General features: G+C 43.3%; 1 protein-coding gene and 1 pseudogene across 1 annotated transcript; both read right to left on the bottom strand.

Moving 5' to 3' along the window:
* Positions 1-1,287: 1,287 nt before the first annotated feature.
* LOC119902850 lies at positions 1,288-12,973 on the bottom strand (annotated as a pseudogene).
* Positions 12,974-13,099: 126 nt separating this feature from the next.
* On the bottom strand, positions 13,100-16,632 carry LOC119902849 (cyclin-A1-like). The gene is given in 10 exon segments (XM_038719216.1): positions 13,100-13,513; positions 13,702-13,835; positions 13,946-14,059; positions 14,181-14,385; positions 14,553-14,779; positions 14,912-14,955; positions 14,958-15,014; positions 15,099-15,318; positions 15,408-15,566; positions 16,400-16,632. Coding segments are annotated over 10 exon segments (1,215 nt in total). The 5' UTR covers positions 16,403-16,632; the 3' UTR covers positions 13,100-13,461.
* Between the last annotated feature and the right edge of the window lie 4,368 nt (positions 16,633-21,000).

Below are 21,000 nucleotides of genomic sequence, written 5' to 3' on the forward strand. Positions count from 1 at the left end.
TCTCTTTAAAGATGTAGGGCAGCAGGATCAGCGCAGCACGGAAGTCAACATCTGTAAGACAATGAAAGAAATCCTTAATTATTTATTTTAACATAAAAAAGACACTTAGTCTTCTCATTTCAATCCCTCAATCAAGGGGAGTTTCCATGTGCTCCCTCTTGTTGTCTTCAACAAAATACCCTTTGTCTCGTTTAGAAAAACCTAATTTTTCAATGTCGTGCTTTGTTATGCAATATATTTAACATTCAAATAGATTTGAGTTTAGAAAAAAATCATTTCTGTACACATTGTTTTCATTTCAGCACGCCATGTCATGTCCTCGTGTAAATCTTCCCAAAATGAAAAGGGAAAAGAAATGGACAGTAAATTATTGCCTCATTTCCTCAGAAGAAATTCCACACACAGAGATAAAAAATGAGAAAGTATCTTCCACCACAGCTATGGGCCTGTAGGTACATTGAACTACAAACAACATCAGCAGTCAACAGGCTGGTCTTCTCTTATAAATTATAACCTGTGTCATCTTGGCTGGGAACACTGGGTGGCAGTAAACACCTAACACGACCTCTGCTACCCAGCTGTCCTGCAGCAGACAGTGGGGGGTGTGGTGGAAATTTGCATCTGTACAGAGGCAGAGACCAGCCAGTCAGCCAGCTTTCAGTAAAGTCATGACTTCAGTTCTACCAAACACAGAGCTATTGTGAGCTGGGTCAGGGGTCGTGTCTTCAGTTCTACCTGTTTCATCACACACACAGGAGATGATTAAAATTAAAGCATAAATCAGTGAGATCCTGGCAGTATTTTACTAGCAATCACTGAGTGGATGAGCATGTGTTTGTCATATTACTGATGTAAGCAGATATGCCTCAAATGACTCATGTTCGTGGCCCCTTCCACAATGTCTATGCCAACGCCGGGGTCTCTGGGATTTTACTGTGAGAAAATGTGGCCATTTGGAGAGGCCCATAGTGAGGTACCCCTTATTTGAGTCAGACACAGAAACGGTTAATGTTAAATCACACACACTTTATTTACACGCATTCATTATACAATAACAACACAAGCTGTACAATATAATACAGTAAGACAGAGTCTGTCAGGGAAACTTGTCAGACATCCAGCCACTTCAGCTCCTCTTCCTCCCCACGAAAAGACCTCCTCTTCACACCGTGGTCGAAGCGGATCTCCTCGTCACTGACAATGTCCTTTGTGGCCTGAAAGAGCAGGACGTGTCTGTCTCCTTCTGGAAGTGTCACTGTGCAGTGGCGTGGCTGCACGTTAAAGTTCTTTTTGGAGTGTCTGATCCATCTCCCTGCGGTTTCCAGAGACGGGTGGCACTCACAGGGGAAGTTCCAGGTTACACACTGACAAACAGGTGGATGAGCACTGAGAGACAAATATAATTATTAATATTTAATTAATAATTGACTGTTTCAGATGATTACATACCGTGTCAGGGAGCTGAGCAGGTTCGCGGTCGCCACAACAGTGTCCAGGGTCTTCATCCGGTAGTGCTGGTTTGCCACAGCAGTCGAATGGGCCATGTAGTGTGCCACAGACGCCTTCTGCTCCTCCGTGAAGTTGGCAGCAGCATCTGTCTCCACGGTCCTACGAATTTCCTGGCTCTTGATGTCCGGCAGTTTGTAGCTGCAATGGGGAAGAAATATCAGATGAAGCTCCCAAACTTGAATTATATAATTTTCTTGAGGCTGATCTATATATTAAATGCACAAATCCGTTACGCTAATTCAACAGATATTTTTGGACCTATGGACTGCTGTTAATACTTACTGTGCGTGCAGACGAGTGACGTCATTGCCCGCACTCCTGACCTTTGTGCCCGCTGAGGACAAAAACAGCCTGTCTTCATTATCTTGACCCGGGCGGATCCACATGTAGTATGCGTCCAGCATCTGCAGAGACAAACAAAAAATATCTGTTAATATCTGTTAAAATATAAAATATACAGTTAAAATATAAAATATACATAAAATAAAAAATATACATAAAGTTGTGGTTTAAGAGGGAAGTATTCCACTAGTTCAGTTTCCTTTTAAAGCAAAACCTCTCATACTGTAGTGCTACCAGAACTGGTTTCTCAGCATTCTTAGGACAGAGGCCTGAGGTGTGCTAAAGTGGCTGACCAATTCACACTTCACCCTTGACCTAATTTAGGTCACCAAAAGTTACAAGTCACTCCTTTGGAATCTATTTCACACGTTTTTGGGATGAGAAAGAAGCCTTAATTTAAACAGATAATAGAAAACTATCTTTGAGTTTGTCACAATTTGCTTATTATCACCATTAGTTTTATCCTGCTTTTATCCATATCATGTCAACTGAATTGTCAATAACAAGCACAGATGTGAACAGACACAACACAAATAGTAAAAATCCACTAGAGAAAAGAAATTTGAACTTACTTGTCGGCTTCTGCTGCCATTTTCCAAAAAAAAAAGAAGTCCTTGGAAAGGGAGTGAGAGTCTTGGGATGAAAGTATAGAAAATTCTGCCAAAGACAAGGAGCACAAAAACAGGAGTGTAGCTCAAGTTGAAAATGTCCTTGCAAAGGGCAAAAGGTGGTCTCTGCAGTCAGAATCGAAAACAAAGTGAATGAATGGTTCCTTACCTGCAGTATTTATTATCTGTGCAGCACCAGCTATGTGATGTCATGGTCAAGCAGACCAATCAGGTTGCTTACTATTGTTTAGCGGGGGCAGGGGGTTATTGGCTTTAAGAGAAACCACCAGAAACATCTGCAAATGCACAGAACAATGTTTCCCACAGAATTACCGTCTAACTGTGGCGCCGCGTGCGGGTGGGGGGTGCAATCGATATTGACTAGCAGCTATGTACAGTGTGCTAACCTCGACACCACAGCAGCTACCTATAGTGGACCTCATCACAGCCACAGAATCGGCCATTAGGAAAAACAAATTAACAGAAAAAGAAGCGGAACAGCTCAGACTAAAGGTATCTGCGGCCCTTTCTAATGCGAAGGCTCCCCCTTCCAACCGCACCATCCAAGAACAGAGTGACATCTCTGAGCAAGGATCAAAACATCACTATCCTACCTGCTGACAAAGGAAGATGCACGGTAGTACTTTACCAGAACAAGGTCAACACACTACTAATGGACACAAACACATATGAGACACTGAGGTGAGATCCAACCAGCGGATACAAGAAAAAGGCCATAGAATGTCTGCAACAGTTTACAGAAGGACAGCACCATCTCCCGTGAACAATATTACTGTATCCTGGAGAAGCCATTCCATGCATATATGGACTACCCAAGACACACAAAGAAGGAGCCCCACTCAGGCCAATTATCAGCAGCATCAACTCGGTCACCTACGACATTATGGACTACAGTTGAAAATTAGCCTGCTGGCTAACACTGGCACATTTACAGAAATGTTTATTAATGTGCACTGTCCTTAAATAAATAAATGAGAAATTGCCAAACATATTTCTACCATCTTAGCTCCCTTGGTGGGTAGCACGCCACACCACATCCAAAACTCCATTGACTTTGTCAACAAGGTTCAAGGACTGAAACTGGACCCAGATGAAACCATGGTCTCCTATGACGTGACTTCTTTGTTCACCTGCATCCCCACCATAGAAGCAGTAGAAACCGTAAGGAAACGGCTAACACAAGACCACACCGTGGACAACAGAACTAGCCCTGACCAGATCTGTAAATTACTCAACCTCTGTCTAAACACCACCTACTTCCAGTACAAAGGAGGATTCTCCAGACAGAAGCATGGCTGTGCCATGGGCTCACCGGTATCCCCGATTGTGGCAAACATCTACATGGAAGAAGTGGAGAATAAAGCCCTCAACTCCTTCAGAGGAACAGCACCGAGCCACTGGTACAGATATGTGGACGACACCTGGGTCAAAATTAAAAGCCAGGGAGTGCAAGCCTTCACAGAACACATCAACTCTGTGGACAGTAACATCAAGTTCACACGAGAAGATGTTCACAACAACAGTTTGGCCTTCTTGGACTGCGCTGTACACACTGAAGAGGACAGGAGCCTGCAGATTGGTGTTTACAGAAAACCCACACACACAGACCAATACCTACTCTTCGATTCACACCACCCACTGGAGCACAAGCTAGGGGTCATGAGAACACTGCACCACAGAGCGGAAAACATACCAACAAGCGCCCAAGCCAGAGAGAAGGAACAGAACCACCTGAAGGGGGCACTTACAGCCTGTGGATACCCTAAATGGACCTTTGTGAAAACAGACACAAGATCCAAGAAGAACAAAACTACAGGGGAGGAGGAAAAGAAGGTCAAAAGCAACATTGTGATTCCATACGTGTCTGGAGTATCAGAGAAACTCAGGAGGATTTTCAACAAACATAACATCCCTTTGTTTTTTAAACCCAAGAACACACTAAGACAGATGCTGGTACATCCCAAAGACCGCACACCCAAACACAAGAAAAGCAATCTAGTGTATGCGGTCTAATGCAGTGAGGAATGCACAGGCCTGTATATTGGGCAAACTACACAAATGCATGGCTCAACACAGAAGGGCCAACTCCTCAGGTCAAGACTCTGCAGTCTACTTACATCTGAAGGACAGAGGACACTCGTTTGAGGACCACCAGGTGCACATTTTAGACAGAGAAGATGGATGGTTTGAAAGAGGTGTCAAGGAAGCATCTACACCCGGGTTGAGAAGCCGTCATTGAACAGGGGAGAGGGTCTACGCCACCACTTATTTTTCCCAGGAAACTCAACAAACGTAACCTCTTGGCCTCAGGTGAAGATACCAACGATGGCCGTTCAGTCTTGGCCTCCAGTAGTCCTAATGACTGTAACGACTGTCGTTACAGCAACCAGGAACACTAACGAACCAGCGGTATCGACGATGCTGGAAAACGACCCCACTGAGGTTAAATAGCTGAGTTTCCCTGCCAGTCAGTCAGAACTGAAGAAGTCCTTTGGATGAGGGACGAAACGTCTTCCAGTAGCTTCAACCAAGTCCAGTTGCCCTTGACTTTAACCTTCTTTGGGTAACTATGACCTGGATGACTGAGAATCTTTACAGACAACTTGACAACACAGCTGTATTTTAACGTTAACATAGCTATCCTTATTAAGGGCAATTTATACTTCTGCATCAAATCGACGGCGTAGGCTACGCAGAGGCTACGCCGTCGATTTGACGCAGAAGTATAAATGCCTGACGTGCACCTCAAAAATGTAACTACACGTCGAGTCGACGCGGACAGTAAGCTCTGTGACTGGTCGGCTGGGTAGCCTCGCAATGCCTCCGAGCCGACCGGAAGTACCCCGCGCTTTGAAGTAACATTTACTAGCGGCCAAAATAGCGGCTGTAACACAGTGAATCAATATATTTGACCATCGCAACCTGAGCGAAATGACTCTCGTTTCACTATCAGAATGTGATCCATTCGGTCGATAACATTTGAAAAGGCTACACCAGCCGCACGTTTACAATTTTACCCCCCATTTACATTAGCGAAGCGCTAAACCGGAAGTTAGCCTGTTCGGCCGGCAAAAGTTAACACAGTGGACGCTGTCGCACTACTGCCAACTAGCGTTTGGGGGTGTAATTGCAGAATGACGGACACACCTACACACAAGTATAAATGCATGGCTACGTGCGTAGCCTATAGCTAAGGTACGCACGTAGACCTTACGCAGGAGTATAAATGGGCCTTTAGCTAGGCTCCTTACATGCCTGCGTATAACTTCTTTGAAGGTGGGTCTCCGACATTGACAGTGCTGTGTTAAGAAAATAGACTGACTTCTCACAGCTCACTTGAATGCTTTAGCTTTTCATTAAACAGACGGCTCCTTTTCCATTTGTGTTTGCTCCGCAATTAATTATGATTTTACTCCTATTCTATTAATAGTACATGTGGAGGTCAGCGTTGATACTGAGGCATGTCGCCACAAATAACTCACTGAATGGGAAACACTGCCGTGTGGTGCAGATTCTAGAAACTTTTTATGTCATCTTAGTTTTGACAGTGAGCAGGGCTGGGTGGTATATCGGTATATAATGTATACCAATATAATTTTCAAAAGAGTGTTTCCCATACGTTCACTTTACTTCGGCGGGCCGCTCAGGTTAGGCGACACACTGTAGCATTTATCAGAGAAACACGGTGATTACGTTACAAGTCGCGACACTGTGGATAAGAGCAGACAAGGTAAAGCGACAGTGAACACACCAGTCAGATGTTATTCGTTAGCTACAGTTACATTCTGTGGGAAACACTGAAGATGCATCACTCCCTAGATAAAGCATTCAACATGCAGGGTGAAAAGAAGAGCTGCAGTAATGTGCAGTATGACGAAAAATATGTGTTTTTTGAAAATATAACCATGTAAACCTGTTCTGGTACAACCCCTAGATAAGATTTTGAACCTGAGCATAATACCACCTCTTTAACAAATCTGAGGCGGAACATTCAAAACTATAATGATGAAAGAGCAGTCTATGTGAAAGTTAAGTTAAATCTTTTTTTCAGTCCTTTTTACTCAACAAAATAAATATCGTAATAGAAAAAGTGCTAATTCGTTTGTGATTCAAATTTTTAATTTAAATTTTAAAATTAAATTGAACATTTTTATTGAGGAAAATTATATTAAGCAATAATTATCATTTTTGTTTTATTGCCCAGCCTTAGTTGGAGGTTGTAAATATCCAAATTCTGAGAGATCTGGAACGCAGCATTAGCTAACGAGCATACCCAGCAAGCAATAGCCATCATTTCACCATCTAGGTTTGTTATAGACCTGATTTAGTCCGGTTATGAGTAGCCCACTTCTAGCCACAATAACTGTACATTTGGTTACATGGTGTTTTTGCAAAAATCACTTGCACGGTGTGTGATATCCCATAATGTAAGCAAAGTCAACAGTGATTACAAGTTGTTTTGTTTCATTTCTCTCACATGTTTTACGCGCAGCCTGTGCGTCGCCACGATTTAGCTCATCGACAGACCGGCTATTTGTAGCCCACTTTTAGTCAAAAAAAGTCAAAAATGATTAATAGTGTTTTTTTGCCCAGGCAGCACGTGAGATGGTTGATATCCCATTATTTTTGCAATGTCAATAATATCTACAAGATATTAACTGTCATTAAATTGACTATTTATATTATATAATAATTATTTTTATTAATTATTGACATGGTCTATCTGTAGCCACGAATTAGCTCTTATTTGGTCAGGCTACGTGTAGTCTGCTTTTAGCCCACAGTGGCAATCAGTGGTCTAAAATCAACTTGGCTTGGCTGCAGCCCTGTTTCAGACCAAATAGGTTACATGTAGTTTTCACCCGATGCAGCTGTTGAGGTGCGTGACATCATATCATCAAATGCAAGTAAAAGTTTGAAACATTTAAATTGTCTTTATTTTCGCTGTAACGTTCACTAAATTAACTTTCATTTTAATTTAAAACAAGATGCAATTACTATTTTCAACCGCTAGATGGCAGCTGTAGCCCTACTGAGACATGACTACTGGCAACGCGAGACTTGAAAGTTAGTATACATCAAAGTTGCCAGATCTCACGATAAACACATCCGCCATTTTTAAACGAGGGATACGTTACAATTTCGGTCTTTAAACTTGTATTTGTAAGTGTTTCATGAGGTTGGTAACTTACCTTCTTTACACGCGGCAATGTTTAAATATAACGCATTAAGCCGTATTTTCATTTAATGTAGTAAAGTTAGCCCACACTGACAACCGTGGCTGGAGAGCACAGAATGTAAACACGCAACGTCAAACGTAGTCGCCTGACGCAGCATCGTCATCATCAGGGGACGGTTAGAAATTTGGAAAGTGAGCGAGTACTCCTGCATTGCAAATGTAAATGCTCCGTACTTGTATAGCGCCTTTCTAGTCTTTTCGACCACTCAAAGCGCTTTTACACTACATCTGCATTCACCAGTCATACACATTCATACACTGAGCCTAAGTGCTCAAACGGAAACTAACATTCACACTCACTCATACACTGGCGGAACAGCCGCCAGGGGCAATTCGGGGTTCAGTATCTTGCCCAAGGACACTTCGACACGCAACCAGGGGATTAACGGCCAACCCGCTCTACCTCCTGAGCCACAGCCGCATTCAAAACCTTTATGTTAACTAAGTAAAAGTATTCAAGTATTATCAGCAAAACGTACAAAGTATCAAAAGTAAAAGTATTGTTATGGAAGGTTATACTGGTTCTAAATTGGTTGGATACATGGTTACATAAATACAGATAGCAGCACCGTTTGTCCAGGAGCTTATCAATACTTACTTATGATACTTTGGTACATTTTGCTGATAATACTTGCATACTTTTACTTAATTAACATAAAGGTTTTGAATGCAGGGCTTTTTTCCCCTCGCGGGTACTCGCTCACACACATTTATCAGTTTCTACTCTCCGTATAGCTAACTCACTATAAATATAACAATAACATTGTTTTTACACTCTTGGGATGTTAGCAAGTTATTACAGCCCCGTTAACTCTGTAAAATCCACAACTTACCTGAAAATGTGGAGAAAAATTAGGAGAGTGATGAGACGATGTTAGCCGCGGTCCCTCCAGCTGTGTGGGTGGAGACAGAAGCAATCGATCTCGGAGCTCTTCTTCTTCTTCTTCTTAGTTAATGGCGGATTGCAAGCAACTTTTAAGTGCATACCGCCACCTACTGTACTGGAGTGTGTAACATCATATCACTCAGCTATCAACCTCAATAAGGTGCTCTCATATTCTGTTCACCCACCCAGTGTCTTTAAGAAATTTAAATAATGCCTTCCTGGTGATTCTTATACCCTTTTCTTCTCCTTCTGTTCCCAATACCCCCATCAGATTCCATCCCCGCCCTGCTTCCTGAACCCTATCTTGAAATATCTGTCTTTCCAACTCAAACAATAAATAAATAGGTGGTTGGACAAAATTTTCCTTGCAGCACTCATACCTACTCAGGAGAGATTGCTTCAATGGTAAACTATGCCCTCTAGTGGTCATTTTCAGACACAGAGGAAAAATTACTGTACTGTTCACACAGCCTGTGTAGTTTCATTATTAGGAATTGTATTACTTTATTACAAACAAACCTGACAAGATTCCCTGTGCTATCTTTTCACTCCATCCAGGAAGTTGTGGTCCGTCCTTCTCCGCTGTTGGCACTGTAAATCTTGTTTGCTCATTTGTGGGACCAAGGGGGATTTTCTCACTCAGGTTGATAACCTCTGACCCTGCCCCCTCTGGACCCTGTTAGGGAATCCATTAAGTCATTATAAAAGGACACCCAGTAAAATGGTTTAAATAGTACATACACCCAAACAGGCAACATACATTCCTGTAAGCCATGACAACTATTTTCTTCCTCCTGAAGTGTCAAGAGAGAAAAGAGGCACACGTGTTGTATGTCTTAAAGTACCATTGTATTTAGTTTTGCGGGCTTGACAAGCACTATGAATGTTTGTTGACGAACGTTTCAACACCCCCACCCAAAATACCATCTTTGTCTCTCCAAAGACAGAAAAACACCATACAACATATTATTCCAAAGCTTTGACTCCACCCACATGCAAACCCATCCTTACATTTGCTCCAAACTGACAGTAAGTACTCACCTGGACCCGGAGATCAGCGAGCTGTGATAGGAGGTCCTTAAATGTCTCGCGGTCAGCAGAGTTCAGAGGACAACACTATGCCTACGAAGGACCCCGGCGTCTCTGCCAAGGAGTCAGGGAACATGAAGATCCCAGAGTTAGCCAATAGCACTGGAGTGTCTGCTGTCAGTGGGTACATCCAGTCACACACCTAGAAAACACAATAGACACACATAAATGAGGAGGTTGGAAATGATGAAGGCCTCTAGGTCAGAGGTCACAACCCATGTACTATCAATACCAAAGGGGTTGCACTCATTCTGACTGGTTGTAATTGGTTTAAATTAAAACACTGATGTACACTTCACGTGCACTGTTATGTTCTTCATAAGATGTGAACTGAAAACCATGTCCAATGCTTTCCCAATTAAGTAACAGGTGGTTTCTTTTGAGCCCCAAATGGTTAAGTCAACCGGTTTCTCTTTCAAGGCACGAAAATACATTGTCATTTCCCAGTGGGGACAGTGTCCCCAACTCCTTTTGACCCAATGTTTTCCCCTCTCAAAGACACATTACAGGATTTTAGCCCCATCAGGACTTATGTCAGTCATCCACACAGACATAATACAGATACAGACTGGCTGTGGCATCGTGGCATTGGTATACCGCCTGACAGAATGACCTCTGTGAGGGCGCAGGACACTGACCAGCAGCACAACAGAAGTGCAAAGTCATCTGTTAATGGGACCATTGTCTTGTAGGACAAAGCAGGACCAGAATACAGCAGGAGAGCAGCCCACTAGCCTGGTCTGGATGGAACCGAGTCATGGGTTGCACTGCAGTATAGAGCAAGGCATAATAGGCTCTTTGTAGAGGTGCCAGAATACATTATTGTTATTTTATATGCATTATATTGACTCAATACAAAAATCACACAGTAGTCGCAGGTTGTCATAAGTTTTCAAATGATTATGATACACACAGGGTCAGGAATCCAATAGTTTTATTGTTTTAACATAGTAAATCCATTTCTTAGATTTGCAATGGGACAGCTCAATGTTATCAATTTAAAATTTAAGTTTCAAATGACTAAAATATATTCTAAACACTGTAAGAAAAAAAAAAAAGCTTCCGGCCAACCAATCTCATCGTCTACAGTGGAGTGTAACGGCAATTGTGACTACATGTAGAGCTGAAATAATTGGTCAATTAATAGATTAGTTGATTGAATGAAAATACTTTGATTATCAATTGATCTTTTTCAAGCAAAAATGTCAAAACATCCTCAAATGTGAGGATTTTCTGTTTTTCTCTGTTTTACATAACTGTTAACTGAATATATTTGTGTCTTAGACTGTCAACATTTGAAGACATAACCTCGGGCTCTAGGAGATTGTACCAGGTGTTTTTCACTATTCTCTGAGGTTTTATAGACCAAACCACTAATTAATACATCATTGTATTAATCGCTATTGAAAATAATGATTAGTTGCAACACTAACTGTAATGTCCTTAGTCAGGTAACGAATGCTGTTGCAAGTCAACTTTTAAAGCTCAATTTTGACATGTTTTACCATAAGATATGCAAGTGTTAAACTCATTATGGACAAAGGATACATGTATGAGGACACATCACTGAAAATTTTGGGAGACTAGTAGTCAATCTATCTACCAACATGATGACTCATAGTTAATAACTATATTATAAAACTGGCCTAGTAATGAGGTCGTTTAACCTGGTATAGTTTACATAACACACTGTACTTACATGTAGAAATGCTGAGGGCCTTCCAGCTGGGGCATCCTTGTGGTCACTGTCAGATGTGCTGATGCACAGGAAGCCTGGGTGAGACATGGTGCTGACCTGTCCATTTGCTGCCACGAAAAATATCTGCACCCCAGAGGGGATGAAAAGCAGCTCATTTCCATCCCCTCCTGCTGCTGCTGCTCCGGTCTGCTTTCCTGACCGGAGGCCACCTCTAGCAGGACCGTAAGCCAAACTGCGGTGGCCGACTGTTGGCTGTGGTGTGTATGCCGGAGGCTGGTCCCCTGGATTAGCCATGTCTGTAGTTCCTGTAGCTGCTGCAGGGAGTGTGTGTGTGTGCACAGCAGCAGGGGAAAGAGGCCAGACAGGGGGTGTTTTTTGATATGGGGTTGTGCTCTGGGTGATAGTAGGTATGGTGGGGTACAGATGGTGGAGGGAGCTTTGGGGAGGCTGACTGTTTGGTGCCAGGTCTGGATAAAGATTGGGAGAGAGATTCACCAACCGGTGGCATCCTGTTGTCAGCTGAGAGGTCTCCAGGTCAGAGAGGTGGGCGTTGACAGTCCTTAGAGTTTCCCTCATCCTCTGCTGAAGCTGCCTAGCCGTGTCCCAAGACACTCCCTGCTGTCTCTCCCCCCTAGTGGGAACCTCTATTCCTTGGGTAAGGTGCTTTAGACCTTTCCTGTAATACACCAGGGCCTCCCCTGTCTTCCCGGCTTCTTCAGCAGCCTGCCCGCGGCTCAGAGAATGACATGCCAGCTCATACTGGTCCTTGATGAGCAGTAGCTCAGCAGGCTCAGCCATGCCGAGGAGTGGACGAGATGCAGACACTGGAAAGGACAGAACAGATGCAGGGAGGAAATCAAAAGTGTAATCTCCAAAGTGAGACAAAAGTTACATCAGCAGTTTCAAGGTTTTTACAGTATTTTACGCTAATCCTAATAAATATTAGCCGTTGATTGGTTGTTTTTTATCACAACACACAAAATTTAAACACTGAGTTTTTAATGGACTACAGTTAGGCTTAATATGGTTTTGAAAATAAATGCGTTGATTAGGTGGCTAGGAGACAGTTTTAAAAACAAGGTGTGAAAAGGAAACTAAATGTTGGTGACATTCACTCTGACAGCATTGCAGCAGAGAAGACTTAATAATGTGACAAAAATCTCTGTAATGTAGCCTAATTGTTGTTGGCGGCTACTGATCAGGTTTTACCTGAACAACAAGCCTGCGTGTGAGCTATCTTAAGAAGTCCTCTCTAGACAGGAGATTTACATTTTAAAAAGCTGTTTATACGTTTATTCTTCATCTTGTTATCAAATATATCAAACAGCAAATGTTACCTTTCCGGACACCGTAACTGGTAACTTACCTGATCACTGACAACAAGCAATAAAATTCCAACTTAAATATGGCTTAGGCCTACCTTGACAGCCAAACTTTGGTATCCCGCAAAAGAAGCAAACAATAAATAAGTGGTTTCAGAGACTCCTTATTTCAGTGTTCGACACTAATTCTGTACTTTCATTTAATCCGCGTACCTCCAGCGTCTGAGCTCGAGTTTCCATCCAACCGCAACAGTGACACTAATGGCTTCCGGCAAACACTTTCAAAATAAAATCCATAGGCTATGCGTTAAAATTGTAGTCATTTAAATAAAATAAAAATAAACTTTATTTAGAAGGAACACAAGAACAAAAAACATTTCCTCTAGGTGTAGTTATTTTATTTCCTATTAACTATTCACTCAGGGACGTGACATGTAGCATTACAATGAGACATGAAATGTGACACATAAAGCTTGAAAATATTTTAGAATCACTCTAAACGATAGTGAAGATGTTTATGATTTAACACTTATTTTTTAATTGATAACTTACCAGCTTTAAACACCTCTTGCATGAACACCTGCAAGTATTAAAATTCTTCAGATATGTTTTTTTAAAGTAATTTATTGTATTGCAAAAATTTCAGCGTCCAGATGGGTAAAGCATGTAGCATCAGATGTGTTTGTTTTTGTTCTCAATCCTATTCTATTCTGGCACAAGTGTCATGAGAAAGGTGGAGCACGGACTCATAGGAAAGGCAGCGCAGCAGGTGGAGTGATCCATGAAACACGACAATACCTATGTATGGAGAGAAAAAAGAGCTTCACATAGAGATGTAAAATTGTGTCCAGAATGCATTAACAACCAAGACAAACTGCAAACTACACATAAACAATCCCCAAAACATGTAGTTTACATAATGTGATTGTAATGTTGTCTTAATATATATATATATATTTATTTATATAGATTAAAAGCTTACTTACTTTGAACTTTTATACTTTTCCCTGGTGGCCTGTTGTGGGCGACTCTCTGCACTGATGTATAGCTTGTGGAGGTCAGTCAGGCAGGGCACAATTTCACCCACGGTATAACCGGTAAAGGCGCGTAAGGAATCAGGCTAAAATATTTTTAAAAATGGCCTAAAAAGTCATGTTATGGTCTAATTCCATAATACATTCTCATAAAAGGGGCTCTTAGCACTCAAGACAATGATCTGGACAAACCTACCCAGAGAGATTTGTTTACAGTGTAGTTGGCTAGGCAGTAGGTTCCGGCTGCCATTATAGATGGGGTGTACTGTAGGAATGGATCAATTTCCAGTAGGCTTAGCTCTGCTACATACTAGAAGCAGAAAAAAAGACCACATCAAAATATGATCAAGGGACATGGAAAACTGCAATGTCAAAGGCAGCGGGGATAAACCTATAGTCTGGCTAGCATTTGAGTTATTAAGTATGCTCACCAGGGCAAGGTTCTCTGTGTTGGCACAGACAGAGTGGATGGACATGAAAAGCCTAAGGAACTGGTTTGTGGTGGGGGCTGCCATGTTGAAAGCCAGCACTTTTAGGAAAACGTGCTCCATCCGCACTAACTGATTCTTAGTGTAGGTGCTGTCTGTGATGTACACAAACTCATTCAGCTCAGGAGGGAAGATCTCCTCATATTTTCTACAAGGTGAAAGATCAGGCGTCATCAGGTTATAAATTGACATCAATCATCTGAGCCAATGCTACTCCAATAAGGTGGGCTCTTACCACAACCACAAAACAATATATAACAAATCAATAACTGGATGGGAGAAGTATCAAATCTTCGGAAACGCAGACGTGCTTACGCAGCAATCAGTAATGCAGCTGTGCCAACCAGCTGCAGCTTGCCCCGTTTCACATATGCTGTGCAGGAGAGAAAGCGGTCCAAATAGTTGACAGCAAGGTGCAGAGTTTCAGAACGAAGCTTGTATTCCTGGATGACTTCCACCAGCCAGTCCACCAGAATGACCCGCATCTCATTGGTGATCTCTGGATGTCTCTCTATGTAGCCTGGGTTTGGCCTGAACCTCATCTGGCATTAGAAACAAAAGTATTTCCAGTGAAACAAGGAGCAAAACCTCCTAACGACAATGTCTTTAATGCTACTTATATACAGTAATGTAAAAGAAATTATTTAGTGCTCATAGTACAGATAATTTCGCACTTCACTCTCCCTCAAGTGCCGGTGAATGTCCTCTGAATACTCACTTCCTCTGACATCAGGGATTCATCTTGTTCAGACTGCATAGAAGCATCCTGGTATGAACCTACAAGAGCAAACAGCAGTCGGGTAAAGTATAACAAAAAAGTCTACTAAACATACCAGGTGTTTTGGTTTTTGCCAAACTCACTTGAACTCAGCTCCAGCAGGAGACGCAAATCTTCATTTCGCAGGGCAGCAATTTCGGCATCTGTGTAATAGCTGTCCGAGACCACTTCTTGGCCAGAGGTGGCAAGAACAACTTCACAAGCCTCTTCATCATACACGTCATAGCTGGAACTTGAGGGACAGCCGAGGAAGGCGAGCTGGGAGCTGTCTGAGATCAAACTGTGTTTGGAAAATTGGCTTCCCTGTGGATTGCCAGGTTAAGTTGAAATTTGAATGCTCTGAGAGGGGAAAGTGAATTGAAAATCACAAAGTTTCTGCCTCTCCGGCTTACCTGGCTGAGGGGTCGACAGCGCTGCTCATTTTCTGACAACACACCGAGCACTGTGCGCTGCTTGGTCCGCTGGGCCTGCAGTGCATCTGTTTTGCTTGATGGTGCACTATTCTCTTTGCTGGTGTGACTGCCGCAATGGGCATTTTTACTGGAGTTCATCTTTAAACAAGGACATGGGGAAAAATAACGTTAAAGAAAACCTGGCCAACATGGTGTTAAGGTGTGTAAATTATTACATATACACCTGAAAGTTAGACCATATTATGTTGATTTGTCAATTTCCTGTATAATAGGCCTGTGGTTCCCAACATGGAGGTCAGGACCCCGAAAGGGGTTGTAAGATAAATCTGAGGGGTCCCAATATGATTAAAATGATAGCAAACATGAATAACAATTACTGTTACTTAATTTAATTACTTGCTTTTTACTGTGAAATATTGGATTGTTTTAGCTCTTCTGGCCTCTAAAAATGATTCAAATGAAACAAGGTTTACTATAATAAATGGAGAGCATCAAATCTTCACACTGGGACCAGTGAATGTTTGGCATGAAAAACGACTGGAATGATTAATCGATTGCTGAAAATAGCAATTTCGATTCACTGATTAATAATTTCAGATCTGCACATAAAGCTCCAAAAACAAATCAAGAAACAGAAAAATAAAAGTAAGTACTAGTAGTCAACTTTTACTGGACAATGGTCTATGTTCCACATTGGCAAAAAAGAAAAGAAAAGTGTGGAAAACCAGTGAGTCCTGCAGTGTGAAATTTGGTGGACAAGTCTAAATTCTGAAGGTGGAAATATTATCACCATGGTTACAAGAATATATCAGTGTCCATCAATCACAGATAAAGACAAACGAGATGGAAAACCAAGGCTGCAAACGAAGTACATCACCTCAGTGTATCACAGAGCACAGCCCAGCTATTGTTTCCTGTGGGTTTCTCATATATAACTATCATCCATCATCTGTTCCTAACTGCAAACTCACCATAATCAGGATGAACGTAGTTAACAGTTTTACGTTAGGATAGGAAGGTGGGGAAATTTCACTGGCGACCCAAACGGATTGATTGCCAGCAACTTCCTTATTTGTCGCTTATCTGGAGACGATCAGCGACCTCTCGCTGCGTTCAAGCGACCTAAAGCAGCTTCCTGGATGTCCTTTGTCAGTCCAGCCGGGGGGGCTTTTTTTCAGGTTGTCTTGTAAACGGATCAGCTTCCTCCGAACGGCTCTCTGTCCAATCACTTGCCCGAACACAACAGCGGACAGCAGGGACGTGCACAGGAATTTTGAAGGGCAGTTGCTCTGACCTGAAAAAAGGCACTAAACACAGTATCCAAAATGTATTAACAATATAAATGTCACCAAAATACATATGAGAAAAAGAGTTCCTTATATTATTGTTTATTGTTTTTTTTAATCATTATTATTTTTTATTTTTTTTCCTTTTTTTTTTTATTTGAAAATAAATAATCTAGATTGAATTGACAGATGGGGGAAAACTTCTAATAAAATATTAAATAAAAAAACGCTTAGATTTCGGAAAAAAAATACAATCCTTTTTTAACCTTTTGGCTTCCCGTACATTCAGTTGCGCTTCTAGCTCGTATTCACTTCTGTTGGTACGTATCACGTATGGTAACTGGGCAAAACTACGCATGATTTGTTGTAGTATGATTGCATAAAGGAAGGAAACAGGAATTCCGGTAGGGAACAGAATCGACTGACGTGCAGGCAGCGCTGCAGCAGTGCAGCCACTTAAACAGAGTTTGCCCTTCCCCTACTGACTTTCACTTTCGGTGCCCGAATGGAAGTGAATGAGGCTTTGCGATCGCGATTATTTTTTTATTTTATTTTTTTTTCTCGGAAGGGCGAGTCAGAAGGGCAACTTGAGTCAGGAAAGGCAAACGGGCAGTTGCCCGGGCAACCAGAGCAACCCCCCTGTGCACGTCCCTGGGACAGTCAACGACGTTGTGCGTCAGGAATCCCTCACTGAGCTACACATTTAAATACATTAATTTAATTTTATAAGGACTTTGTTTTGACAACAGTTTTGCACGACTATCTCTAGTACAAGTACCTGGTTTGTAGTGCATCACATGGATAACTTTCTCTTGCTTGCACTTAAGCAGACAGACATCTGTATTGGGGATTTAATATCAGAAAGTCCAACAACTGTTTGTGAATTTAATGGTGTTTCTCACTATGATGTCAACTGGCACATAGCTTGGACACCACCACTTCACCTCAACAATAAAGTATTTTTTGTTAAGTTGTCTTACTATTAACTACAGATGCTAATACCGCAATAAAGCAATCTCTCAGCCTACTGCTGTCAGAAATGCTGCTTTTATAACGTAGAGAACTTAATTATTAGCTGTCCACATACTGAGAAATGTTGTGAATATTTATAACATTTATACTTATCAGAGAAACTCAATGTCAACATATACACTGAGGATCTTTTTCTACTGTTTTATTATAAGATGAGAAGTAAAAAGCCAATCTTACCAATTTGCCTTATGGATGTGAACAAAAAAGGAAATGCATCAGTCACTGGATTGTCAACCTTATGTGACTTTATTCATTTATTTATTTTCCTTTTACTATAATTTGTCTTTCTTGTACATATTTTCACAATGTTAGCTTATGTTATGTTCCCTTTGGTTTAGAAAATGATTCCTAGAGGACACATTCACCCTGCTGGGCTTAAATCAGCTACATTGTTTGTGTGGGGTGTTATGTCAACAGCACAGAAACGTCTCGGGTTACGTATATGTAACCCTTGTTCCCTGAGAAGGGGAACGAGACACTGCGTTGGTGACGACACTATGGGAACTGCCCCCAGCGTGCAGAACCTGACTGCACGACTAAGAGGAGAGCGCACGGGTGCTGGGTGCAGAAGGAAGGTCCAGACTGTAAAACCGGATAAAAGTGTGAGGGGTGGCCCAGCCAGCCACGTCACACAAATCCTGGAGTGACGCCCCTGCGAGGAGGGCCCTAGAAGCCGCCATGCCTCGAGTAGAGTGCGCCCTTAAGGCCATAGGTGAAGGCAAACCGCGCACCTGATAGGCCAGGGAAATAGTCTGAACGATCCAGTTGCTGATGGTGTGTTTAGAAGCGGGGAGCCCAGCCTTGGGGGACCCGAAACACACCAGCAACTGGTCTGCTTTCCTCCACCGGGAAGACCTCAGAGTGTAAATACTCAGTGCTCTGACAGGGCAGAGCAGATGAAGTCTCCCGTCCTCCGCCGTCACATGAGGTGGGGGATGAAACGCCTGCAGCACCGTGGACCCTGCCAGTCTGGCCGGAACCTTAGGGATATAACCTGGACAAGGGTGCAGGGTGTCCCTGACCCTCCCTTGGGCAAACTCCAGGCATCGGGGAGAAACCGAAAGTGCCTGGAGATCCCCCACCCTCCTCAGAGAGGTGATAGTGAGGAGAAAAATCATCTTAAGGGTCAGGTGCTCGGCCTCAGCCGACTCCAGGGGTTCGAAGGGGGCCTCAGCCAGCGCTGAGGCCCCTGCCAGGTCCCAGGTGGGAACCCTGGACCAAGTCACGGGTCTCATCCTCCGGGCTCCACGGAGGAAGCGCACGACCAGTGGAAGCCTCCCCAAGGGCCCATCACTCAGAGGGGAGTGGAATGCTGCAATGGCAGCCACATACACTTTGAGCATGGACGGGGAGAGGCCAGCAGAGAAACGGTGCTGGAGGAACTCCAGTATCACAATTACCGAGCAGGTAACTGGGTCCACCGCCCGTTCTCTGCACCAGGTGGGGAACACATTCCACTTTAGGCTGTACATCCTTCTCATGGACGGGGCTCTGGAGCTGAGCAGTGTCTCGACTGCTCCTGGTCGAGAGGGGCGATATCGCTCAAACGCCTCTACCTGAGATTTGGCGTGCTGGACTCGTGGAGGAGGCACTGGCTAGCTACTGCTGTCTGATCTCCGTCACATTGCCGTAGTCCAGCCGGGGGGACGTAGACAGCCGTGCAGAGAAGGGTAGGGGCCGACGCGGGGGTGGCGCTCGGTGTTGCAGAAACCGATCGTCTAGTTTGCTGCCCGCCGATGGCTGCTGCACCGCCTGTGGCCAATCAATGTGCAGCTTGGCCACAGCCCGCGTCACCACTTCTAACAACTCCTCGTATCCTGACGAGGGCTGATGACGTTCCGTTTCCCCGAAGTCATTCTCCATGCTAAGCACATCTAGCTCCTCAGAGCCAGATTGTGCAAGCCTCTCCGGACTCACTGGAGAATCAGGCTCCCGATCGGGGACAAGGCGAGGAGGATTCGGCGGACGAGGACCGGAAAAAGGCCTTAGCCGTTCCGGCACCCTCGGCTATCTCGCGTTGCGATCCCCAGGATCAGAGCCTCCGCGACTCCTCAGCGACCGCGGGGCCTGTGCCACAGGGGGAGCGCATCCGACCGTCCTCTAGAAAAAGAGCTGCTCGAGACCTCAGCACCCTCAGGGGCAGGGCCTTGCAATAGTCGCAGGCAGCCCCCTCGAGAGCTGCCTGAGCGTGCGACATACCCAGGCATGAGACGCACATCCCATGGGTATCACCTTCCGTGATGAAATGCTCACATGGAAAGACAAACTGTTGGAATCGCTTCAACATGATCTTCTTCTTCTCAACTATGGTAGGATGATGGAGCTTCCAAACATAGCCAGAGTGCCAGCTGAATAGAAAGAAGCTAATGTGTCCTATGTGCCAGCGTGCTTATATACCCCCTCCGGTTACGCCGTCACACACTACCGTTGTAGTAACACCAATAGGATTGGAGTAGTTTCATTCATAGTTCAGCCCTGCCACGCCCAGAGGCGTTCCCATAGTGTCGTCACCGACGCAGTTTGAGTTCCCTCGAAGGGGAACTTGGGCGTGGTGGTTATTATTATGAGTCCCTTTAAACACACTGCTCTTAAGACAGCTTTTGTCACCATGTCATGAAATGATGTCTGGACTGTTGATGAGCCGGAAAGAATGCCATTGTCACACTTGAAGCAAGTGCTGAAGAGATGGGCTGTAGAGAGTCCAGTGTTGGTGACGACAGTGGTAACAGGACTGAGTCAAGTAGGGGTAAACCGGGGTGAAACTAACACGGGACGAAAGTAACAAGGCCATTTTCTCAGAGACTGCATTTGCAGTCCAAGCTGTGACAGCATCTTCAGCACGCAACCCTTGACGGAGCTGCCAAATATCGCATGATTTTGTTATCGTTTCCCGCGGCCGTCTTTGGGAAAACTGTTTTCGAGCACAGCAAGTAAATTTCTGAAGCAGGACTGTTTTTTACATATTTATATGATATGTTTATAATATATCCTTAATATAATCTGAAATATTCTAAACAATTCAAGTTTGGGCTGTCAGGTTACTTTTGAAACTGAATATTTAAAATAAAAATGTAATAAAATTTTTTTTTTTAAAGATAAAGCACAAAAGATGTTTGCAGTTACACATTAAATGTCATAATGCAAGAACTTAAGGACTCAAAGGCAGACTCAGAACAGTTCGAAGGGGTAACAAAGGGTTTTATTGAAAAGTGCAACGGAAGACTGGGTGGTAGGTTCCAACAGGGCAGAATGGA

This window comes from Micropterus salmoides, unplaced genomic scaffold (genome assembly GCF_014851395.1).
Source record: "Micropterus salmoides isolate LMB-PRFRI ecotype aquatic unplaced genomic scaffold, ASM1485139v1 Ms_hic_scaffold_14, whole genome shotgun sequence".
NCBI lineage: Eukaryota > Metazoa > Chordata > Actinopteri > Centrarchiformes > Centrarchidae > Micropterus > Micropterus salmoides.